At 36.7% G+C, this 27500-nt stretch overlaps 1 protein-coding gene across 1 annotated transcript in view; it reads left to right on the top strand.

Annotated features, from left to right (window-relative positions):
- Positions 1-27500, top strand: part of fat4 (FAT atypical cadherin 4) — a 273279-nt gene that overhangs the window by 164328 nt on the left and 81451 nt on the right. The window contains exon 6 of the mRNA XM_061891946.1: positions 1-161. This exon is cut by the window's left edge and continues 14 nt beyond it. Coding sequence (XP_061747930.1) covers positions 1-161 — 161 coding nt within the window. The remainder of the gene's footprint in view (positions 162-27500) is intronic.

The raw sequence follows: 27500 nt of genomic DNA, 5'->3' as shown, positions 1-27500 counted from the left end.
CGACGACCAGGGCGCCAACAGTCAGCTCAGCTACATGCTCAGCGGCGGCAATGAGGACGGCGCCTTCAGCTTGTCGTCCGCCGGCCAGCTGAGTCTGACCCAGACTCTGGACCGCGAGGCCCGAGGGAAATACGTCCTGCTGATCACGGCCAGCGACTCTGGTAAGGCGGGGAAAAGTTTGGGGGGGGGGGCGGGCGAGCACGGTTTTGTACAGGATTGCACAATTTTAACGAGCGCCGGACTTCGGCCCAGAGACGCAAAGTTGGGAAGAAGGTAATAAACCGGCCGCAATGTCAACACGTCTTGGGATTCCATGCTTGTTTTGCGCGGCCGGACAAGCTAAACATTGTGGAGTTTTTAGCCTGCAAAGTAGCGGGTGCCTGGCCACCTAAAAGTGCGCCTGCGACTGCGAGGCCCGGTGGGTTTGTTTGGATACGGCGGTAGGGCCGCTCGCAGTGGATAAAACCTGAACTTGTTATTGCTGGGAGGCCAGCTGAAGGAGCAGCAGCGGCCAAATCACAAGGTTTCCCAGTTAAGTATATGTTCCACCCCCTGGCATGGTCGCCATGGTCTATGGCTGGTTCTGGATCATTCCTGGACATCTTCTGTATTTTGGACTCGCTGAGAAGCGCTGCCGTTGCGATTCACGTCGGACGCCTGAATGAAGTCCAGATGAGCGTCTGGAAGGGAGCACTGAAAGTTTGCTTTGGGATCAAAGGCGTCGCCGTGGCTCCTGATGGACACTTCAGCCACTTCAACTCCTTTTGTATCATTCTTAAAACTTAGCTATTTCTTTATTCATATTTGGTCATCAAAACAACAACAAACCAGGTCTTTTGCAATCATAAAACTATATCTGACTTTTTTAACTACGGCTGGGCAATAAAACGATATCAATATATATTGCGGTAGACATGTAATTCATATCAATAAAAATGTGTTCAATAAAACATGCCATATATATATATATACTCAAATACAGTAAATATATGTATATACATATTCTGCATATAGGTATATATATAAATGTACAACATATATACATGTACAGTATAAATGTGTGGAAATATACATGTACAATATTTATACATATACCCATGTACAGTATATATGTATACACATACAGTATGGAACTCTCCTGAAGGAATGAATAAAGTACTATCTATCTATCTATCTATCTATCTATCTATCTATCTATCTATCTATCTATCTATCATCTATGTATATATGTATATACATATACACTGTATATGTGTATATCCATATACATTGTGTATATGAATATACATATACTCATTTACATTGTGTATATATGTATATACATTTACACATATACAGTATGTATATATATTTGTATATATATCTGTGTGTGTGTGTGTATATATATATATATATGTATATATACGTGCGTGCGTGCGTGCTGGTAGACGAGACCAAGCCGTCTGGAGCCTTTTCTAAACCGGTGGCCCTCCTCACATGCTTTTGTCCATGTCACAGTGAAGATTGAAATTGAAAGTAACGTATCCATCCACTTTCATTTTGCCTCCTTCCTGGTGCCTTTTCTCCCCCAAAGTGCGATGGCATGTTAGTGTATTTGATGGATGAACACAAGGTTATGTAAAAGTTGAGTCGGCCCCAAAGTTGGAAAACATTCTCCTCACGTTGTACAGTCCTTCTAAAAGAAAATGTCAAAGAAAATGCCTTTTTTTTTTTTAGACAGGTTTTTGTGAAAAGGCCATCATTGAGCGGCTGCATAGTGTTGTCTTCTCCTGATCAATATGGATTATTGGCAGAGTGTGTTTGATAGGTCTGTGTAAGGGTTGTTGATGTTCTATTTCGATGTTGGCACTTCTTCACAAGTGTGTGCCACATGGACAGAGCTGCCCTCCCACTAAACATACTCATTTAGCATTGGACCTCTTTTTCGCACTGTTCACATGCACTCCATATTTAGACGCTTCCAAAATATTTTGACAAGACATTTCAGCACAATGTCGGCGAGCGGCGGAGAAGAGAAGTCGGGTTGGTATATCCAAATATCAAAAAGCCCATAATCAAGCCAAATTACCCAGCAGTGTTTTTCTCACATTTTTGAGGCAGGCCTGGGGCCGAGAAGCTGGAGGGAATGCTTCTTCTCGCCGAGCCTGAAAGGTGGACGCTGTCAGACATGTCTCCCGCTCTGCAGCCGAGCGTGGCCCCCGCCGACCACCGCAGGCATCTCTAAGCCCGCCTCTTTCTGTCTGTCCTGTCCTGTCACATCCGCACCAGAGAGTCAGGATTACATGGATCATGTCCTCCTGCTGCTCACCTCCAGTGTTGGAAGAGTATTGCTGGAGATGGACACAATATTATCCTTCATCACTATCGGACTTTTGTTTGTACAACTACAAATGAACTACACAGTATTTTCAGGACTACACAGCGATCAGTATACAAGCCACACCCACTCAATTTTTGCGGCGTCTTCTGTTTGTCCCGGCGAGACAACCCCAGTCCAAACTGCCTGATCAGCCAGTGGTTTGACAGCCACCATTTTGTCACCATTAGGTGGCCAACGGAAGCAACAAGTCACGGGCTATTTCATGCACAGCATTTACTTCTATGAACCAAAGGATTCCCGAGCTGCTGTTCACTGCTCCCCTCATCTCCCAGCGGGTGGACAAGGGGATGGGATGAGAGCGAGTGAGCTCAGACAACGATGAAAAATATGTTTTAGTCTCTAAAGCCAAGAGGGAAGCACACCATACGTTTGGACTCTTAAAACTGCCAAGTGTGGAGTTTTATTCATATATGTATATGTGTATATATATATATATATATATATATACATACACAGTTGTGATCAAAATGATTCAACCCCCACACAATTTTGGTGTTTTAGCAAGTTGGACATCTATTCCTTTATTTTGTTTATAGTCATATCAAATAAAGATGCATTAAATAGACAAATGCAACTTGAATTACAACATTATATTTTGTAACATACCAAACGGTGTCATTTCTCTTAATATCTCATTGACAAAATTATTCAAACCCTTGAAGATCATAACTCTTAAGAACAGAATTTGAATAAGGTCTTTTCAATCAGGTGTTGAAAACACCTGTAGATGTGATTAGAAGCATAACGAGCAACAATTAAACTGATTGAAAAAGACTGTGACGCCCAGCTTCTTGTAGTGGGTCAATGGTGTATTTGCAACATGGTGAAGTCCAGGGAGTGGTCAAAGAAGTCAAGAGAGGAGGTCATTTCTCTTCATAAGAAAGGATATGGATATAAGAAAATAGCAAAGACATTACACATTCCAAGAGACACAGTTGGGAGCATAATTTGCAAGTTTAAAGATAAAGGCACAGTGGAAACACTACCTGGGCGTGGTAGAAAGAGGATGCTGTGTGCGTACAGTGGTGAAAAACCCCCCGGGTAACAGCTGAGGAACTACAACAGGACATTGCAGAGGGGGGAACGCAGGTTTCATCCCAGACAATAAGGCGCGCACTACGAGATGAAGGCCTCCATGCCAGAACTCCCAGGCGCACCCCACTTCTGACTACCAGGCACAAGGAAAATATACTCTTGTATGCCAAAAACCATCTGGACAAACCTCAAAGGTTTTTGGAAACTGTTCTATGGAGTGATGAGACAAAACTGGATTTCTTTGGGCCTATGTATCAATGTTATGTCTGGAGGAGAAAAAATGAAGCTTACAAAGAGAAGAACACCTTGCCTACTGTTAAGCATGGTGGGGGGTCAATCATGTTCTGAGGCTGTTTCTCTGCCTCAGTTACCGGGAATCTCCAGCGCCTTCAAGGCATTATGAATTCTATTTCCTAGCAGGATATATTAGCTGCAAATGTCATGAAGTCAGTGAGGAAGCTGAGGCTTGGGAGACGTTGGACCTTCCAACAGGACAAGGATCCCAAGCATACCTCCAAATCAACATCAGAGTGGTGGCAGAAGAAGGGCTGGAAGACTCTGGAGTGGCCAGACCTAAATCCTCTAGAAAAGCTGTGGTGGGACTTGAAGAAGGCAGTTGCAGCACACAAGCCCAAGAATATGAATGAACTGGAGGCCTTTGCCCAAGAGGAATGGGCTCAAATACCTGGAGATGCTTGCAAGAAGCTTATGTATCACCTTTGAAGGATGTCATTACTGTTCTACTAAGTACTAAAGATGCATGGAACTTTGAAGGATGTCATTACTGTTCTACTAAGTACTAAAGATGCATGGAACCAGGGGCTTCAATCATTTTGTCAATGACATATTAAGAAAAATGTCCTTTTTTGCTATTTTGTAAAATAGTGTTACAATTCAAGTTGCATTTGTCTATTTGACACATCTTTATTTGATATGACTAGAAACAAAATACGGAATAAATGTCCAACTTGCTAAAACACCAAAATTGTGTGGGGTTGAATAATCTTGATCACAACTATAAATATATATATATATATATATATATATATATATATATATATATATATAAAACTAGTGTTTGTGTATTTGTATTACTACATACATATTAAAGTTAAAGTACCAGTGATTGTCATACACACCCATCACCTTTGTTCACTTCCTTGAGAGGTGAGTGGAGCAGTGAGCAGTTGCGTGGGCAGCGCTCTGCAATCATTTGGTGATTTCACCCCCAATTCCAAGCCTTGATGCTGAGTGCCAAGCAGGGTGGTAATGGGTATGACTCAGCCGGGGTTTGAACTCACAGCCTATGATGAAACCCCGGCCGAATCATAGCAAAGACTATAAAAATGGGAGCCATGACCTCCCTGCTTGGCACTCAGCATCAAGGCTTGGAATTGGGGGTTAAATCACCAAAAATGATTCCCGGGCGTGGCCACCACTGCTGCTCACTGCTCCCCTCACCTCCCAGGGAGTGAGCAAGGGGATGTGTCAAATGCAGAGGATAATTTCACCACACCTAGTGTGTGTGTGACAATCATTGCTACTATAAGTTTAACTTTAATATGTATGTATTAATAAAACTACACAAACATATGTATATGTAAAAGTGGTGTGTGTGTGTAATACCGATTGCAGCAGTGGTATTAAGATGCAGTACTTTTATTCATGTATACATACATATATAGACACATATATGTAAAACCTGTGTGTGTATGCTACGGGTTTAACGGTACACAAAAATTTTGGTTCGGTACGTACCTCGGTTTAGAGGTCACGGTTCGGTTCATTTTCGGTACAGTAAGAAAACAACAAAATATACATTTTTTGGTTATTTTTTTACCAAATTTGTAAACAATGGCTTGATCCTTTTAACATTGGGAACACTATAATAATTCTGCCCACGTTAATCCACATTAAACTGCTCAACTCAAGTTGTTGTTTAGATGAAATAAAATAACACAACTTTTCTTCTACATATAAAAAGTGCAACATTAAACAGTTTCAAGTCAGCTCCAATCATCCATCCATTTTCAGCTCATCATGCTTAATTTAGTACAGCATTAGGGAAGCCTGTAGTTGATTTTTATCATGTAAATGTTATATTTGTATCAACATGTGATAGCAGGGACCCTGCCATTCAAAACTAGGCTGCTACATTACTAATGATTCATGTAACTATAGCTGAAAAAATAGTACAGTAGCAATAGGAGTTCATGTAGGCTTTATGATGCACTTACATTATTATATACACTATCACAGACACAAACTCTTCATTTAACATAATGTCCTTTTTTCTGCTTCAACACCTCAATCAACACTGTCCGTAACACACACACACACACACACACACACATAGCAGCATATCTCGGTTGGTAGAGCGGCCGTGCCAGCAACTTGAGGGTTGCAGGTTTGATTCCCGCTTCCGCCATCCTAGTCACTGCCGTTGTGTCCTTGGGCAAGAAAGACACTTTACCCACCTGCTCCCAGTGTCACCCACACTGCTTTAAATGTAACTTAGATATTGGCTTTCACTATGTAAAGCGCTTTGAGTCACTAGAGAAAAGCGCTATATAACTATAATTCACTTCACACACACACACACACACACACACACACACGTTATGAGATAAAATGTGACAATTATGAAATAAAATGTGACAATTATGAGATAAAATGTGACAATTATGAAATAAAATGTGACAATTATGAGATAAAATGTGACAATTATGAGATAAAATGTGACAATTATGAGATAAAATGTGACAATTATGAGATAAAATGTGACAATTATGAGATAAAATGTGACAATTATGAGATAAAATGTTACAATTTTGAGATAAAATGTGACAATTATGAGATAAAATGTCACAATTATGAGATAAAATGTGACAATTATGAGATAAAATGTGACAATTATGAGATAAAATGTGACAATTATGAGATAAAATGTCACAATTATGAGATAAAATGTGACAATTATGAGATAAAATGTGACAATTATGAGATAAAATGTGACAATTATGAAATAAAATGTGACAATTATGAGATAAAATGTGACAATTATGAGATAAAATGTGACAATTATGAGATAAAATGTGACAATTATGAGATAAAATGTGACAATTATGAAATAAAATGTGACAATTATGAGATAAAATGTGACAATTATGAGATAAAATGTGACAATTATGAGATAAAATATGACAATTATGAGATAAAATGTGACAATTATGAAATAAAATGTGACAATTATGAGATAAAATGTGACAATTATGAGATAAAATGTGACAATTATGAGATAAAATGTGACAATTATGAGATAAAATGTGACAATTATGAGATAAAATGTGACAATTATGAGATAAAATGTCACAATTACGAGATAAAAAATGTAAATGATGAGATAATAAAATTGAAAATGATGTGATGAAAAGTCATAATTGTGAAGCAAAAAGTCAACATGATAAGTTACTAAGGATGTCAAATTGATGAAATAGGAAAGTTGAAATGAGGAGATGTTTATTGTCAGGAAGCAACATCCTGTTTCCAAGCAGCCAAGAATAAAGAACTTTCATAGGAATAAAGAACAATTACAGGAATATGGAACATTTATAGGAACAAACAACATTTACAGGAACAAAATAAGCGGTAGAAAATGGATGGATGGAAAAACATTTATAGCAATAAAGAACATTTAATCTCGTAATCATGACATTTTATCTCATAATTCTGACATCTCAAAATTGTAATATTTCATCTCACAATTGTGACATTGGAACTCATAATTGACATTTTCTCGTAATTATGACATTGTATATCATAATTGTAACATTTTATCTTGTAATTACGACTTATCTCAAAATTGTGACATTTTATCTCGTGATTATGACATAGTTATAACATTTGTCTCAAAATTGTAACATTTCATGTCACAATTGTTCAATCAATCAATGTTTATTTATATAGCCCTAAATCACCAGTGTCTCAAAGGGCTGCACAAGCCACAACGGCATCCTCGGTTCAGAGCCCACAAAAGGGCAAGGAAAAACTCACAACCCAGTGGAATGTCGATGTGAATGACTATGAGAAACCTTGGAGAGGACCGCAGATGTGGGTGACCCCCCCCCCCCCGTGGAGTGGGTCTAACATAATATTGTAAAAGCCCAGTCCTTAGTGGATCTAACATAGTGGATTGTTACATTGTAACTCATAATTGTGACATTTTATTTCATGATGGTAACATTTTAACGAGCGGGGAAAACAAATGTAAGCATTCAGCCAGCAGCACCTGCATTGAGTGAAGTGGTTGAGAATATGGCACTGTAGCACCAACAACAACACACCTTTTCTGTGTCTTTGCATGTATTTCAGGACAACATGAAATACATGCAACAGTGAAGACAAATACATGAATTACAGTTCAAAGCACTGCAAAAAAGTAACAATTTATGTAGAGCGGAATTAAGGTACTTAAAATGAAAAGTAAATCATTAATGAAGTAAATGGTAATGAAGTACCAGCCTTTCTTCCCTGCTGAAAAGCAGACAAGGCAAATAAAGTGGTCCAGGTGTTTTAGGAGGAATCCTGCAAGGTTCCAGAAAGCTTTTTGCTGCATTCCTCAGTAAATACGACGACATCTTGAAGTGAGCTTTGAGATCAGCTGCTCGGAAAAATCCCAATTGCAATAACAAAACCTCTGTTATTTACATAAAACCAAGCAAATGTTTGACCTGATGTTTACTGTAAAAGCTGAAATGACTTATTAAGTACGCCTCGAGGAGGACGGGACACCATAACTAGAAGCAGCCATTAATGCTTCGAGAACTCATTTGAAATAAGAAAGTCATGTTTTAACGCTTAGGATTTGGAGTGCATGAGAAAGTGGAAAGGAAATGTAGCTTCTTACATCACATGCTTATTTAGGAATTTGTGTATTAATCAACACAACCAATATCCTAATTTAACCACCTGAAAGTCAAAGATGGGAATCTTTGGGCACCTCACGATCCAATTACTGCTTGGATGCTACGATTCCATTTTAAATTGGTTATTTATACATAATTAATTATTATGTTGTATATTCTTCATATATTGTAAATCCTTCTGATATATACTAAATGTATTACATTTTAAATAATATTGATAATATTTATACGAGACTCCTCCTTTGGTTACTGACACACAATGTGTATATATATCCATTTATATATGTATATATATATATATATATATATATATATATATATATATATATATATATATATATATATATATATATATATGCATATATATATGTGCATATATATATATGTATGTATATATATATATATATATATATATATATATATATATGCATATATATATATGCATATATATATATGTATGTATATATATATATATGTTAATGTATATATGTGTGTGTATATATGTTTTTATACTTTTTTTTTTTTTTTACTTTATCCAAATATTGCTGCCAGAACTGCTAAGATGTTTACAAAAAACTAACTGCACCTTTACTATGGTGATTGTTCACTACGTATTATAATGATAATACTAATAATATCATAATATAATAGTAATAATAACTATGCATGTACTGGTGCTTTGAAGTGTCCATACATTGTTTATGTGCAGAGTCTCTGGTAATTATCACCAATTTTGAGGACATTTCATCCAAATCCAAATATGGCCGCCCGACCTTCTAAATTGGAAACACAAAAACTATCCACACTATTGTTATTGTCCACTGGTTATTTGCATGCATCCATCCATCCATCTTCTTCCGCTTATCCGAGGTCGGGTCACGGGGGCAGCAGCCTAAGCAGGGAAGACCAGACTTTCCTCTACCCGGCCACTTGGTCCAGCTCTTCCCGGGGAATCCCGAGGCGTTCCCAGGCCAGCCGGGAGACATAGTCTTCCCAACGTGTCCTGGGTCTTCCCCGTGGCCTCCTACCGGTTGGACGTGCCCTAAACACCTCCCTAGGGAGGCGTTCTGGTGGCATCCTGACCAGATGCCCGAACCACCTCATCTGGCTCCTCTCCATGTGGAGGAGCAGCGGCTTTACTTTGAGTTCCTCCCGGATGGCAGAGCTTCTCACCCTATCTCTAAGGGAGAGACCCGCCACACGGTGGAGGAAACGGTGCTTATTTGCAGTGTTAAAACTATCCACACTATTATTGTTTTTGTCCACTGGTGCTTTGAAGTGTGTTAAAACTATCCACACTATTATTGTTTTGTCCACTGGTGCTTTGAAGTGTGTTAAAACTATCCACACTATTATTGTTTTTGTCCACTGGTGCTTTGAAGTGTGTTATCCACACTATTATTGTTTTTGTCCACTAGTTATTTGCAGTGTTAAAACTATCCACACTATTATTGTTTTTGTCCACTGGTGCTTTGAAGTGTGTTAAAACTATCCACACTATTATTGTTTTTGTCCACTGGTGCTTTGAAGTGTGTTATCCACACTATTATTGTTTTTGTCCACTAGTTATTTGCAGTGTGTTAAAACTATCCACACTATTATTGTTTTTGTCCACTAGTTATTTGCAGTGTGTTAAAACTATCCACACTATTATTGTTTTTGTCCACTGGTGCTTTCAAGTGTGTTAAAACTATCCACACTATTATTGTTTTTGTCCACTAGTTATTTGCAGTGTGTTAAAACTATCCACACTATTATTGTTTTTGTCCACTGGTGCTTTGAAGTGTGTTAAAACTATCCACACTATTATTGTTTTTGTCCACTGGTGCTTTGAAGTGTGTTATCCACACTATTATTGTTTTTGTCCACTAGTTATTTGCAGTGTTAAAACTATCCACACTATTATTGTTTTTGTCCACTGGTGCTTTGAAGTGTGTTAAAACTATCCACACTATTATTGTTTTTGTCCACTGGTGCTTTGAAGTGTGTTAAAACTATCCACACTATTATTGTTTTTGTCCACTGGTGCTTTGAAGTGTGTTATCCACACTATTATTGTTTTTGTCCACTAGTTATTTGCAGTGTGTTAAAACTATCCACACTATTATTGTTTTTGTCCACTAGTTATTTGCAGTGTGTTAAAACTATCCACACTATTATTGTTTTTGTCCACTGGTGCTTTCAAGTGTGTTAAAACTATCCACACTATTATTGTTTTTGTCCACTAGTTATTTGCAGTGTGTTAAAACTATCCACACTATTATTGTTTTTGTCCACTGGTGCTTTGAAGTGTGTTAAAACTATCCACACTATTATTGTTTTTGTCCACTGGTGCTTTGAAGTGTGTTATCCACACTATTATTGTTTTTGTCCACTAGTTATTTGCAGTGTTAAAACTATCCACACTATTATTGTTTTTGTCCACTGGTGCTTTGAAGTGTGTTAAAACTATCCACACTATTATTGTTTTTGTCCACTGGTGCTTTGAAGTGTGTTAAAACTATCCACACTATTATTGTTTTTGTCCACTGGTGCTTTGAAGTGTGTTATCCACACTATTATTGTTTTTGTCCACTAGTTATTTGCAGTGTGTTAAAACTATCCACACTATTATTGTTTTTGTCCACTAGTTATTTGCAGTGTGTTAAAACTATCCACACTATTATTGTTTTTGTCCACTGGTGCTTTCAAGTGTGTTAAAACTATCCACACTATTATTGTTTTTGTCCACTAGTTATTTGCAGTGTGTTAAAACTATCCACACTATTATTGTTTTTGTCCACTGGTGCTTTGAAGTGTGTTAAAACTATCCACACTATTATTGTTTTTGTCCACTGGTGCTTTGAAGTGTGTTATCCACACTATTATTGTTTTTGTCCACTAGTTATTTGCAGTGTTAAAACTATCCACACTATTATTGTTTTTGTCCACTGGTGCTTTGAAGTGTGTTAAAACTATCCACACTATTATTGTTTTTGTCCACTGGTGCTTTGAAGTGTGTTAAAACTATCCACACTATTATTGTTTTTGTCCACTGGTGCTTTGAAGTGTGTTATCCACACTATTATTGTTTTTGTCCACTAGTTATTTGCAGTGTGTTAAAACTATCCACACTATTATTGTTTTTGTCCACTAGTTATTTGCAGTGTGTTAAAACTATCCACACTATTATTGTTTTTGTCCACTGGTGCTTTCAAGTGTGTTAAAACTATCCACACTATTATTGTTTTTGTCCACTAGTTATTTGCAGTGTGTTAAAACTATCCACACTATTATTGTTTTTGTCCACTGGTGCTTTGAAGTGTGTTAAAACTATCCACACTATTATTGTTTTTGTCCACTGGTGCTTTGAAGTGTGTTATCCACACTATTATTGTTTTTGTCCACTAGTTATTTGCAGTGTGTTAAAACTATCCACACTATTATTGTTTTTGTCCACTAGTTATTTGCAGTGTGTTAAAACTATCCACACTATTATTGTTTTTGTCCACTGGTGCTTTCAAGTGTGTTAAAACTATCCACACTATTATTGTTTTTGTCCACTAGTTATTTGCAGTGTGTTAAAACTATCCACACTATTATTGTTTTTGTCCACTGGTGCTTTGAAGTGTGTTAAAACTATCCACACTATTATTGTTTTTGTCCACTAGTTATTTGCAGTGTTAAAACTATCCACACTATTATTGTTTTTGTCCACTGGTGCTTTGAAGTGTGTTAAAACTATCCACACTATTATTGTTTTTGTCCACTGGTGCTTTGAAGTGTGTTATCCACACTATTATTGTTTTTGTCCACTAGTTATTTGCAGTGTGTTAAAACTATCCACACTATTATTGTTTTTGTCCACTAGTTATTTGCAGTGTGTTAAAACTATCCACACTATTATTGTTTTTGTCCACTGGTGCTTTCAAGTGTGTTAAAACTATCCACACTATTATTGTTTTTGTCCACTAGTTATTTGCAGTGTGTTAAAACTATCCACACTATTATTGTTTTTGTCCACTGGTGCTTTGAAGTGTGTTAAAACTATCCACACTATTATTGTTTTTGTCCACTGGTGCTTTGAAGTGTGTTATCCACACTATTATTGTTTTTGTCCACTAGTTATTTGCAGTGTTAAAACTATCCACACTATTATTGTTTTTGTCCACTGGTGCTTTGAAGTGTGTTAAAACTATCCACACTATTATTGTTTTTGTCCACTGGTGCTTTGAAGTGTGTTATCCACACTATTATTGTTTTTGTCCACTAGTTATTTGCAGTGTGTTAAAACTATCCACACTATTATTGTTTTTGTCCACTAGTTATTTGCAGTGTGTTAAAACTATCCACACTATTATTGTTTTTGTCCACTGGTGCTTTCAAGTGTGTTAAAACTATCCACACTATTATTGTTTTTGTCCACTAGTTATTTGCAGTGTGTTAAAACTATCCACACTATTATTGTTTTTGTCCACTGGTGCTTTGAAGTGTGTTAAAACTATCCACACTATTATTGTTTTTGTCCACTGGTGCTTTGAAGTGTGTTATCCACACTATTATTGTTTTTGTCCACTAGTTATTTGCAGTGTGTTAAAACTATCCACACTATTATTGTTTTTGTCCACTAGTTATTTGCAGTGTGTTAAAACTATCCACACTATTATTGTTTTTGTCCACTGGTGCTTTCAAGTGTGTTAAAACTATCCACACTATTATTGTTTTTGTCCACTAGTTATTTGCAGTGTGTTAAAACTATCCACACTATTATTGTTTTTGTCCACTGGTGCTTTGAAGTGTGTTAAAACTATCCACACTATTATTGTTTTTGTCCACTGGTGCTTTCAAGTGTGTTAAAACTATCCACACTATTATTGTTTTTGTCCACTAGTTATTTGCAGTGTGTTAAAACTATCCACGCTATTATTGTTTTTGTCCACTGGTGCTTTGAAGTGTGTTAAAACTATCCACACTATTATTGTTTTTGACCACCAGTTATTTGCAGTGTGTTAAAACTATCCACACTATTATTGTTTTTGACCACTAGTTATTTGCAGTGTGTTAAAACTATCCACACTATTATTGTTTTTGTCCACTAGTTATTTGCAGTGTGTTAAAACTATCCACACTATTATTGTTTTTGTCCACTAGTTATTTGCAGTGTGTTAAAACTATCCACACTATTATTGTTTTTGTCCACTAGTTATTTGCAGTGTGTTAAAACTATCCACACTATTATTGTTTTTGTCCACTGGTGCTTTCAAGTGTGTTAAAACTATCCACACTATTATTGTTTTTGTCCACTAGTTATTTGCAGTGTGTTAAAACTATCCACACTATTATTGTTTTTGTCCACTGGTGCTTTCAAGTGTGTTAAAACTATCCACACTATTATTGTTTTTGTCCACTAGTTATTTGCAGTGTGTTAAAACTATCCACACTATTATTGTTTTTGTCCACTGGTGCTTTGAAGTGTGTTAAAACTATCCACACTATTATTGTTTTTGTCCACTGGTGCTTTGAAGTGTGTTATCCACACTATTATTGTTTTTGTCCACTAGTTATTTGCAGTGTTAAAACTATCCACACTATTATTGTTTTTGTCCACTGGTGCTTTGAAGTGTGTTAAAACTATCCACACTATTATTGTTTTTGTCCACTGGTGCTTTGAAGTGTGTTATCCACACTATTATTGTTTTTGTCCACTAGTTATTTGCAGTGTGTTAAAACTATCCACACTATTATTGTTTTTGTCCACTAGTTATTTGCAGTGTGTTAAAACTATCCACACTATTATTGTTTTTGTCCACTGGTGCTTTCAAGTGTGTTAAAACTATCCACACTATTATTGTTTTTGTCCACTAGTTATTTGCAGTGTGTTAAAACTATCCACACTATTATTGTTTTTGTCCACTGGTGCTTTGAAGTGTGTTAAAACTATCCACACTATTATTGTTTTTGTCCACTGGTGCTTTGAAGTGTGTTATCCACACTATTATTGTTTTTGTCCACTAGTTATTTGCAGTGTGTTAAAACTATCCACACTATTATTGTTTTTGTCCACTAGTTATTTGCAGTGTGTTAAAACTATCCACACTATTATTGTTTTTGTCCACTGGTGCTTTCAAGTGTGTTAAAACTATCCACACTATTATTGTTTTTGTCCACTAGTTATTTGCAGTGTGTTAAAACTATCCACACTATTATTGTTTTTGTCCACTGGTGCTTTGAAGTGTGTTAAAACTATCCACACTATTATTGTTTTTGTCCACTGGTGCTTTCAAGTGTGTTAAAACTATCCACACTATTATTGTTTTTGTCCACTAGTTATTTGCAGTGTGTTAAAACTATCCACGCTATTATTGTTTTTGTCCACTGGTGCTTTGAAGTGTGTTAAAACTATCCACACTATTATTGTTTTTGACCACCAGTTATTTGCAGTGTGTTAAAACTATCCACACTATTATTGTTTTTGACCACTAGTTATTTGCAGTGTGTTAAAACTATCCACACTATTATTGTTTTTGTCCACTAGTTATTTGCAGTGTGTTAAAACTATCCACACTATTATTGTTTTTGTCCACTAGTTATTTGCAGTGTGTTAAAACTATCCACACTATTATTGTTTTTGTCCACTAGTTATTTGCAGTGTGTTAAAACTATCCACACTATTATTGTTTTTGTCCACTGGTGCTTTCAAGTGTGTTAAAACTATCCACACTATTATTGTTTTTGTCCACTAGTTATTTGCAGTGTGTTAAAACTATCCACACTATTATTGTTTTTGTCCACTGGTGCTTTCAAGTGTGTTAAAACTATCCACACTATTATTGTTTTTGTCCACTAGTTATTTGCAGTGTGTTAAAACTATCCACGCTATTATTGTTTTTGTCCACTGGTGCTTTGAAGTGTGTTAAAACTATCCACACTATTATTGTTTTTGACCACCAGTTATTTGCAGTGTGTTAAAACTATCCACACTATTATTGTTTTTGACCACTAGTTATTTGCAGTGTGTTAAAACTATCCACACTATTATTGTTTTTGTCCACTAGTTATTTGCAGTGTGTTAAAACTATCCACACTATTATTGTTTTTGTCCACTAGTTATTTGCAGTGTGTTAAAACTATCCACACTATTATTGTTTTTGTCCACTAGTTATTTGCAGTGTGTTAAAACTATCCACACTATTATTGTTTTTGTCCACTGGTGCTTTCAAGTGTGTTAAAACTATCCACACTATTATTGTTTTTGTCCACTAGTTATTTGCAGTGTGTTAAAACTATCCACACTATTATTGTTTTTGTCCACTGGTGCTTTCAAGTGTGTTAAAACTATCCACACTATTATTGTTTTTGTCCACTGGTGCTTTCAAGTGTGTTAAAACTATCCACACTATTATTGTTTTTGTCCACTAGTTATTTGCAGTGTGTTAAAACTATCCACACTATTATTGTTTTTGTCCACTGGTGCTTTGAAGTGTGTTAAAACTATCCACACTATTATTGTTTTTGTCCACTGGTGCTTTGAAGTGTGTTATCCACACTATTATTGTTTTTGTCCACTAGTTATTTGCAGTGTTAAAACTATCCACACTATTATTGTTTTTGTCCACTGGTGCTTTGAAGTGTGTTAAAACTATCCACACTATTATTGTTTTTGTCCACTGGTGCTTTGAAGTGTGTTATCCACACTATTATTGTTTTTGTCCACTAGTTATTTGCAGTGTGTTAAAACTATCCACACTATTATTGTTTTTGTCCACTAGTTATTTGCAGTGTGTTAAAACTATCCACACTATTATTGTTTTTGTCCACTGGTGCTTTCAAGTGTGTTAAAACTATCCACACTATTATTGTTTTTGTCCACTAGTTATTTGCAGTGTGTTAAAACTATCCACACTATTATTGTTTTTGTCCACTGGTGCTTTGAAGTGTGTTAAAACTATCCACACTATTATTGTTTTTGTCCACTGGTGCTTTGAAGTGTGTTATCCACACTATTATTGTTTTTGTCCACTAGTTATTTGCAGTGTGTTAAAACTATCCACACTATTATTGTTTTTGTCCACTAGTTATTTGCAGTGTGTTAAAACTATCCACACTATTATTGTTTTTGTCCACTGGTGCTTTCAAGTGTGTTAAAACTATCCACACTATTATTGTTTTTGTCCACTAGTTATTTGCAGTGTGTTAAAACTATCCACACTATTATTGTTTTTGTCCACTGGTGCTTTGAAGTGTGTTAAAACTATCCACACTATTATTGTTTTTGTCCACTGGTGCTTTCAAGTGTGTTAAAACTATCCACACTATTATTGTTTTTGTCCACTAGTTATTTGCAGTGTGTTAAAACTATCCACGCTATTATTGTTTTTGTCCACTGGTGCTTTGAAGTGTGTTAAAACTATCCACACTATTATTGTTTTTGACCACCAGTTATTTGCAGTGTGTTAAAACTATCCACACTATTATTGTTTTTGACCACTAGTTATTTGCAGTGTGTTAAAACTATCCACACTATTATTGTTTTTGTCCACTAGTTATTTGCAGTGTGTTAAAACTATCCACACTATTATTGTTTTTGTCCACTAGTTATTTGCAGTGTGTTAAAACTATCCACACTATTATTGTTTTTGTCCACTAGTTATTTGCAGTGTGTTAAAACTATCCACACTATTATTGTTTTTGTCCACTGGTGCTTTCAAGTGTGTTAAAACTATCCACACTATTATTGTTTTTGTCCACTAGTTATTTGCAGTGTGTTAAAACTATCCACACTATTATTGTTTTTGTCCACTGGTGCTTTCAAGTGTGTTAAAACTATCCACACTATTATTGTTTTTGTCCACTAGTTATTTGCAGTGTGTTAAAACTATCCACACTATTATTGTTTTTGTCCACTGGTGCTTTGAAGTGTGTTAAAACTATCCACACTATTATTGTTTTTGTCCACTGGTGCTTTGAAGTGTGTTATCCACACTATTATTGTTTTTGTCCACTAGTTATTTGCAGTGTGTTAAAACTATCCACACTATTATTGTTTTTGTCCACTAGTTATTTGCAGTGTGTTAAAACTATCCACACTATTATTGTTTTTGTCCACTGGTGCTTTCAAGTGTGTTAAAACTATCCACACTATTATTGTTTTTGTCCACTAGTTATTTGCAGTGTGTTAAAACTATCCACACTATTATTGTTTTTGTCCACTGGTGCTTTGAAGTGTGTTAAAACTATCCACACTATTATTGTTTTTGTCCACTGGTGCTTTGAAGTGTGTTATCCACACTATTATTGTTTTTGTCCACTAGTTATTTGCAGTGTTAAAACTATCCACACTATTATTGTTTTTGTCCACTGGTGCTTTGAAGTGTGTTAAAACTATCCACACTATTATTGTTTTTGTCCACTGGTGCTTTGAAGTGTGTTATCCACACTATTATTGTTTTTGTCCACTAGTTATTTGCAGTGTGTTAAAACTATCCACACTATTATTGTTTTTGTCCACTAGTTATTTGCAGTGTGTTAAAACTATCCACACTATTATTGTTTTTGTCCACTGGTGCTTTCAAGTGTGTTAAAACTATCCACACTATTATTGTTTTTGTCCACTAGTTATTTGCAGTGTGTTAAAACTATCCACACTATTATTGTTTTTGTTCACTGGTGCTTTGAAGTGTGTTAAAACTATCCACACTATTATTGTTTTTGTCCACTGGTGCTTTGAAGTGTGTTATCCACACTATTATTGTTTTTGTCCACTAGTTATTTGCAGTGTGTTAAAACTATCCACACTATTATTGTTTTTGTCCACTAGTTATTTGCAGTGTGTTAAAACTATCCACACTATTATTGTTTTTGTCCACTGGTGCTTTCAAGTGTGTTAAAACTATCCACACTATTATTGTTTTTGTCCACTAGTTATTTGCAGTGTGTTAAAACTATCCACACTATTATTGTTTTTGTCCACTGGTGCTTTGAAGTGTGTTAAAACTATCCACACTATTATTGTTTTTGTCCACTGGTGCTTTCAAGTGTGTTAAAACTATCCACACTATTATTGTTTTTGTCCACTAGTTATTTGCAGTGTGTTAAAACTATCCACGCTATTATTGTTTTTGTCCACTGGTGCTTTGAAGTGTGTTAAAACTATCCACACTATTATTGTTTTTGACCACCAGTTATTTGCAGTGTGTTAAAACTATCCACACTATTATTGTTTTTGACCACTAGTTATTTGCAGTGTGTTAAAACTATCCACACTATTATTGTTTTTGTCCACTAGTGATTTGCAGTGTGTTAAAACTATCCACACTATTATTGTTTTTGTCCACTAGTTATTTGCAGTGTGTTAAAACTATCCACACTATTATTGTTTTTGTCCACTAGTTATTTGCAGTGTGTTAAAACTATCCACACTATTATTGTTTTTGTCCACTGGTGCTTTGAAGTGTGTTAAAACTATCCACACTATTATTGTTTTTGACCACCAGTTATTTGCAGTGTGTTAAAACTATCCACACTATTATTGTTTTTGACCACTAGTTATTTGCAGTGTGTTAAAACTATCCACACTATTATTGTTTTTGTCCACTAGTTATTTGCAGTGTGTTAAAACTATCCACACTATTATTGTTTTTGTCCACTAGTTATTTGCAGTGTGTTAAAACTATCCACACTATTATTGTTTTTGACCACTAGTTATTTGCAGTGTGTTAAAACTATCCACACTATTATTGTTTTTGTCCACTAGTTATTTGCAGTGTGTTAAAACTATCCACACTATTATTGTTTTTGACCAGTGGTGCTTTGCAGTGTGTTTGTGTTTGAGGTGAGAGTACCCTGAGGGCTCACTGACATGCATGTAGTCCCCTTTATTAAAGAGAAGTCCCACTAAATCTCCTAGATACGCTGCTCACTGCTCCCCTCACCTCCCAGGGCGGGATCAAGGGTGATGGGTGAAATGCAAAGAATAATTTGCCCACACCTAGTGTGTGTGTGTGTGTGTGTGTGTGTGTGTGTGTGTGTGTGTGTGTGTGTGTGTGTGTGTGTGTGTGTGTGTGTGTGTGTGTGTGTGTGTGTGTGTGTGTGTGTGTGTGTGTGTGTGTGTGTGTGTGTGTGTGTGTGTGTGTGACAATCATTGCTACTTGAACTTGAGCTATAAGTGGTGTCCACGTCCCTCACTCTTCCTACTCTGTGGATGATTTAAAGACAGAATGTTTGTGTAGTTTCTAATGCTTGTGACTTTTCTGGAAGAAGACACAAACATGAGTGCAGACAATAGCATAAATGGCCTCTTTAACCGTCAGTGGGCTGGCTAAATACTGTATTAGGTTTTTCACGCAGCCGCTAATTAAGTGGTAGAAAAAGAATGCTGGGCAGTAAAATCCATTGTAATCCTTGTGGAAGATGGTTCTTATGTTCTGTGTGCATCCTATTAGTAGCTGGCTGGCATTATTGTCTGGGCAAGCAGACAAGTTGTTTGCAATCAGATGTTCTGTGTGCTGCCTCCTTGTTGGCCGTCATGCCCTCCTTACAGAAAAAGCTTCAGGCAGCAGAAATTAATAGGTGACTCGTGTGCTGGCTGCTCTTTTTACAATGTTTTCTCTCTTCAATTTAGCACGTCATGTTATTGTTTACTGTTTGGGACTTTTCCACCGATGGCTTTTGAGCTGGTTAGGGTTAGGCGGCGATGACCTAGAAGAGGATAGGATAGGAACTGTTGGAATTTAATTACAACACTTTATGTACATATTTATATACATATTTACATAATATTTACATATTTATATAATATGTAACTACAAGCTCCATTCACACACAGAGTCCCATTGCTTTTATGAGCGTTTGAGCGAGTCAAAAGCCGGAAAAATTTATTTTTTTACTTTTTGGGGGATTTAAAAAAAAAAAAAAAATGTATTTTTTATTTTTTTTAAACTTTTATTTGTGGCGGCCGTAATTCTTTCGTGGCGGGCGGCCACAAATAAATGAATGTGTGGGAAACCCTGCTATTCATTGCAAAGCCTGCACAGCATTCATTTATATGACCCCCATCCAAACAACCTTCCCTAGTCATGGCACAGTAGTTGTTACTTTGCATGCACTTGGCTTTCGGCCCTCAGACACATTTGTTGAGCCCAATGCAGCCCCCCAGTCAAAAGGTTTGGACATTCATAGTATAAATGATAGGGCTGTCCAGATATAATCCATCACATGTATATGATGGCTGCTGCCTATTGGAGGCATTTATTCCCTGCAAAGGGTTAGCGGATCCAGAGAGTTTGTGAGAAAGCTGGTGTTTACTTGGCAAAGGCTTGGGACTGGGACAGGGAGGTCACATTAAAGGAAGCTTTGTCGCAAAGCAACAGGTTCTCAGAGGCAGAAAAATGTCCATTTTCCCTCGCCGGTCGCCAGTTCTCTCCCCCTCCTGACTGGCTTTATTTACGCTGCCCCTTAAGAGCACAATGGCGGCGCAGTCCATAAAGCGTAATGAAGCGTTTAGCCCTAAGCTCCCAGCCCACAGATGGGCCGTCTGGTGAATTCACACAAGCGTCCATCTCTGCTTTTAATGAATCGGCTTGTTTGAACAAGCAAACATCAGTCAGCCACGCACTGAAAGCAGAGATGATCTCCCGTGCCAGCATACACACCCAAACCTCCGTCTTAGCGCGGCTTAGACCCGGGCCGGCCTTTTTTCCCAGGAGGTGGGAATCAACCCCCCGCCGCAGCGTGCGTCGTCTTAGCAGCTGCAGCCATCAGAAAACTTATTTAACACGTGGACTTGTGGCGCTTGCTGCTGTGTAACCTGCTCTGGCCAATGGAAATGTACACTAATAATGCTCTTAGGCCCGGCCATATGCTGCCAGCAGACAATGCTGAGAGGCTTACAGTCTGTGGAGAGGAAGCAACAGATGGTCACGGACTCTCCTGGGCTCCCCAACCCAAAAGCTTGTTGTTTTAGACGTGGTTCAGCCATGAGCGCGGCAGCAGAAGTTAAACAAACAGCCTAATTGCCCATGGATTATGTTGACATGTGGATCTTCTAACACCACTGACACTTTATTCAGCACTTTTCATACACGGCCAAGTGGCAAACACAAAGTGCTGTTGAGGAAAAAAAAGACAAAAGAAGAAAAGACACTTTTGACAAATACAGAAGACGGCATCGCACTGAGGATTTGAGGAAAAACACCAGCAATTAACCCCGTCCACAAAATAGTGTAAACCAGGTTTGTCCAAACTGTTTGACCTGTAATATATTTGGGAGGGTTCTAATCTTTTCATGGCTGTTAAGTAGATCTACATCCACTTTATTTTTCAACTCATTTACGCAAATACCCCACAGCGTCAATTCTGGTCCTTCAACCATGGCTATTTCTTCAGAATGTAAATATATATTCCTTTATTACAAGTAGCCTATTATCTGCACACTATTCACAAGTGATGCACTGAAAATGGCCGCCGAAAAAAGACTTTGCTCTCCGCAACCCAATGATGTGATGACATGTCCACTTTCACTGACAGACCCAGTCTTTCTTTCCCCGCATACATGATGGGACCTGATTGTGATTTTCACCTCATCTTAGGTCCAGCTATGGCAGTCATTTGTGCAACGTGGAAAATCCCATTTTGCCAGCACTGTTTGAGTGAGCTAACTCTTTTTTGTGGCGGCCAAATGATCAGTTCATCACTGGTCAATAGTGCGCAAATAATATATGTATTATATAAAGATATTTACTGTATTTTCTGGACTATAGACCACACCGGTATGCAAGCCACACACACAACATTTTGGTAAAATACTATATTTTTCCATATGTATAACATTATATGCTGCAGATATGTAAGTTGTGAAAAGAATTATTTGCACAAAAGGTTTATTCACGTACCGTAATTGTTTCCTAACGGTGTCTGTAACACGGCAGTAAAACGGCTGATCAAACAAAACAGAAGTCATCGTCCTCAACCCGCTGGCTCAAAAGCTAGCTCTCCAATCAGCTAGACAGACTCAATAACTCCACACTGACGTTTTGGTAGATCCATAGATAGATGGATAGTACTTTATTGATTCCTTCAGGAGCGTGTACAGAATTGAGACATCATTTAAAAAGTAAATAATAAATAATGGGGGTATGTGTTATGTCATTCTAGTAGAGTCACAGGAGTCACAACTCTGGTCAGCTAGCATCTCATCCAAATGGGTACATCTCCACATTTGTTTTAATTTAAGCTCCCAATGTAAACCATATAAAAAAAAACAGACAAATCTTGTATCTTAAACTACTCCTAAAATGAAGCACCACTGAAATGTATTGTATTTCTGTTAAACCTTTTCCTGTGTCGCAAAAAGTTCCATTCTTTGTTCTATAGTTTTTGCCATCAATGCTATCCTCATTTTACTATTTTTAATTAGTATTTGTGGAGCTAATCCGTCAGATGCCCACTGATCTGATGTTGAGTAATTTTTACTGACATCACACATAAGACACTTTTTCCCAAGAAACTGTTGGTTGAACTCCAAAATCAGGTTTCCACGGTAACCGGCGTCAAATATGAATATACAATAAATAGCACTTTGGCTAATTTAGGAGTGTCAGATCAAAATGAACCCAGATTAAGTCCCCTGAAAGAAGATTAGGATTATGGACTACAGAGGTGCAGTAATGTGGTTCTGTGCACATCATGGACTTCTATTTGGGAGATGAAGTACAAGAGGCAATGCGTGCGCAAGCTGCCGATACGCAGCAGTTGAACTGAAATGCTGGAATGTCCATGTTGAGTGGAGTGTGTGGATGTTGGAACACTTCCAATCCGTTGAGGTTTGTGTACTGCCCATTCATTTTTAATGGAGGGCAATTCTGGGTAATCAGGGAATTTTTGGCACCGGGAAACATGCTGGCTTGAATGTGCAAGGTGAACGGAGTGTGTGGATGCTGGAAATCAGATGAGAAATGTGGGATATAATGCCCATTCAAACGGTCATTTTGGTGAAATGGAAATCATGTTCTGCCTTGGATGTATCAGATAAGTAGTGCCTGTGGATGGTTGACAGGTCGGAATCGGGTTTAAAAACGACGCAAAATTTGCAGGATTTAGAGCAATGTCAAAGTATGAATATGTCCATTCATACTTTTACTGGGAATTTTGGGAAAAACGGGAATCTTTGAAAACATTGAAACTAGCACAATTGTCCGAGATGATATTAATGGGTTTGTGTTGGAATTTTTGGAATCGGTTGAAACATGTTGACATAGTAATAGTTTGAGTTGAGAATGGTTATTTCAGAATTCCTCCATATATTTCAGGAAAAGGTGAGTGGAGTGTGTGGATGGTGGAACGCTTCCAATCGGGTGGGAAATGTGGAAGTTGTGCGTCTCTGGAAATTGGCTTACTCATTTTTAATGGGCAAAATGTCCCGGAATTCTGGGTAAACCGGATTTTATTAAAAAAACTAAGTGAAGTCTAATGCTTGAATATCCTGGGTGAGCAAAGTTTAAATCGGATGAGAGATGTTAGATTTGCAATAGATTGTATAATGCCCAATCATTGACAATGGGGAGAAAATTCTGGGAAGTTCCGGAAAAAAATGGAATTTTGAGAAAGGCAAGACATATTTTGTGTTTGTTATATGGGAAGAGTAGTGTGTGTGGATGGTTGAAAGGTCGGAATTGGATTGAAAAATGCTGCCACATTTGAAGGACTTAAATGTGAATACAGCCAGTTATCTGACTGGGAATTTCCTGCACATTTGAGAATTTCAAGAAAAACAGGAATCTTTGAAAATATTGATACTAGCACAATCGTCCTAGATGATATGAATGGGTTGGTGTTGGAATTGTTGGAAATGGTTGAGAAATAAATGTTGACGTAACAATTTGAATTGAGAATGAGTATTTTGGAATTCCTGGAATTTGGGGGAAACCAGGAATTTGTAGGAGAAAACAAAATAGGAGCATTTGTTGTCCCAACTAAGAGGTTTGTTTTGAAGGCGGAATGGTCAAAAACGGTTGAAAAATGTGGACCGGGAAAATTTACCAGGAAAAGGGAATTCTGGGAATTCCTGGAACTTCTTTGAACTTGTAAGGTGGTAGTTGAAGGTGAGTGGAGTGTGTGGATGGTGGAATCGGATGAGAAATGTGGAAGTTGTGTTTGCTAGAAAATTGGCATACTCATTTTTAATGGGCAAAATGTCCCGGAAAAGGGGGAATTGTGGGTAATCGGGGATATATCTGGAAGAATGTTTGGGGGAGCTGACGTCTTGACACTTGAAGGGTTGCTATGGGATGAAAGCTGCAGGCTGTGTAGCGGAATAAGAAGAAGTAGATGATTTGTGTGTGGACAGTCTCAGCATAATGTCTTTAGTCAAGTTGGCAATCCGCTCCAAGTTCACAGGAGCTGCGGATGATGTCACTGTTTAGCTGCCCAGTCCAGGAAGGGATCAAAACAATGTGCAGGAGGACTTTGCAACATGTTTCCACACGTGAATCAGAAGGTTTCTGGTAGTCGTTAGGCTCCACTTTTCCTTTTCCAGCACAGTGTCATTGAGAGGATAACAATTTGAACCCTGACCATCCCTGGACCCTGGACTTCTTGTGCCTGGACCCCGCTGTTGAGCTGACTTTGAGGAGGAGAGCAGCAGCGTGGATTGGAAAGGAAATGGCCATGCAGCTGACTTGAATGGGAATAGTTAGGAGGACAGGCTTGAATTAGCCTGGAGGCCACATGAAAGTGTGGCTTGAACACAACTCCTGCACAAAGAAGACAGAACAAAGGAATTGCCAGCGGAAAAATAGTTCTGCCACCGCAGAGCCAGCCGGCATTCCTTCTGCAAAAATTTCCAACAGCTTTTTTTCCGTGGCCAAATGATGTCATTTGCCAGATTGCTCCGCCCCCGGGCCGCCGCGTGCACCGGTTGGCACCAGTGGCACCAGTGGCCGTCTGGACCCGTGACCACGACTGGCCTTCCCTGGGATTGACCTGCTTTCAGCACATCTTTATTTCTTTGCACCAACACATGATGTTCTTTTTTACAACCCGTACGGCTAACTCAGCTTTTTGGGGATATGTCCTTGTATTGTACATATTGTATTTTAATACAATATGTACACATGTATAGGATACATATATATATATATATATATATATATATATATATATATATGTATATATGTGTATTTATGCATATATATATGCATATATGTATATACAATATATATGTATTGTAGATGTATGTATGTATGCATATGTATATATATGTGTGTGTGTGTGTATATATATATATATATATATATATATATATATATATATATATATATATATATATACATACATATGTATGATGTATTGTATATGTATGTAAATACATATGTATGTATGTATGAATTGTATATGTATATATATATATGTGTGTGTATATATACGTATATTTATATGTATATTTATATGTATGTATTGCATATATATATATATATATATATATATATATATATATATATATATATATATATATATATATATAATGTATGTATCCATGCTTGCTTGGCACATTTTTGCTGCTTGTCAAATACAAATACAGTCAAACTTTCACATACTCTTAATATCCAGTTTTAAAAATTATTTATGCATTATTTTAATACAATATGTACACATGCATGGCATACATTTATATATATATATATATATATATATTTATATATATATGTATATATATATGTATATATAAATATATGTATATATATGCATATATATATATATATATACATATATATATATATCTATATGCATATATGTTTATACAGTATATGTATATTTGTATATATGTATATAGAAATATGTATATATATGTGTGTATTGAGGTGGCGACTTGTCCAGGGTGTACACCACCTTCCGCCCGATTGTAGCTGAGATAGGCCCCAGCGCCCCCCGCGACCCCAGAAGGGAATAAGTGGTAGAAAATGAATGGATGAATATATCCTGTATGTATGTATGCATATGTATATATTTGTGTGTGTGTGTTTATATATATATGTGTGTATATATGTATTTACAGTATATGTATGTATTGTATATGTATATTTGTGTATATATACATATATATGTAAGTATTGTATGTATATATATATATATATTTATATATGTATATATATATATGTATGTATTGTGTGTGTGTATATATATATATATATATATATGTATATATATATATATATATATATATATATATATATATATATATATATATATATATATATATATATATATATATATATATATATATATATATATATATATATATATAAAATGTTGCAGTCGGCTTTCGGCCCCCAACCACATTTTCTTGTCCCAATGCTACCCCGAAGTCAAACAGTTTGGTCCAAACAAAGACATTGTTCATTATTGAAATGTGGTATTTTTTAAGTGGCGATTTAAGCGTAGTTTTTGTGCTCACTTGGAGGTAAGAAAGAGTCCAAGAAAGGTGGATTTGACCAAGTGTACCAATAGTTTTGTCCTGACTGTATGTTTAATGTTGTTAAACGTCTGCCTCGATGCCATGTTTGTTTACCATGAGCTCAGGGGACAGAGGGAGGACAGAAGCAGCGCTTGATTTGCTCACCCTAACCCACCTACAGCCCATCATAATCTTGCCCTATCCCTACATTTTTATGGGATATATTTCAATTTTGTTGTATTTTTCTGGATGTGACCTTTATCATATCAGCCGGTTAATTATCGTACATCCACAGTACCGTAAATTCCCTACTTTCTTCCTACGCAGCCTTTTTGTGTTTTTTTTAGCTTATTTTGTAGGTATACATTTGTCTTACTTTGGTACTCTGTGTATGCTAATGTTAGCACAAAAAACTTTTTTTTTAGGTACACACCCCAGAGCAGGGGTGGGGAACCTATTTGGTTGAGAGAGACATGAAAGCCAAATATTTTTAGAGTATAATAAGTCTCTTATTATTTTTAATAACATTGTTTTTTGAAGCTAACCAATAATAATGCGATTTCTTGAACAGGTGCGGTAGAAAACGGATGGATGGATGAAAATGCATGAGAATGTTATATATTTATGAACGTTATTTTAACACTGTGATCACCAGCGGAATTATTCATGACTTATCGTGTTAAGCAATGTCAGCTAAGATTTATCTGAGAGCCAGATGCAGTGATTGAAAGAA

This window comes from Nerophis ophidion, linkage group LG29 (assembly GCF_033978795.1).
Source record: "Nerophis ophidion isolate RoL-2023_Sa linkage group LG29, RoL_Noph_v1.0, whole genome shotgun sequence".
In the NCBI taxonomy this organism is placed as follows: Eukaryota; Metazoa; Chordata; class Actinopteri; order Syngnathiformes; family Syngnathidae; genus Nerophis; species Nerophis ophidion.
This window is presented reverse-complemented; position numbering and strand designations above follow the sequence as displayed.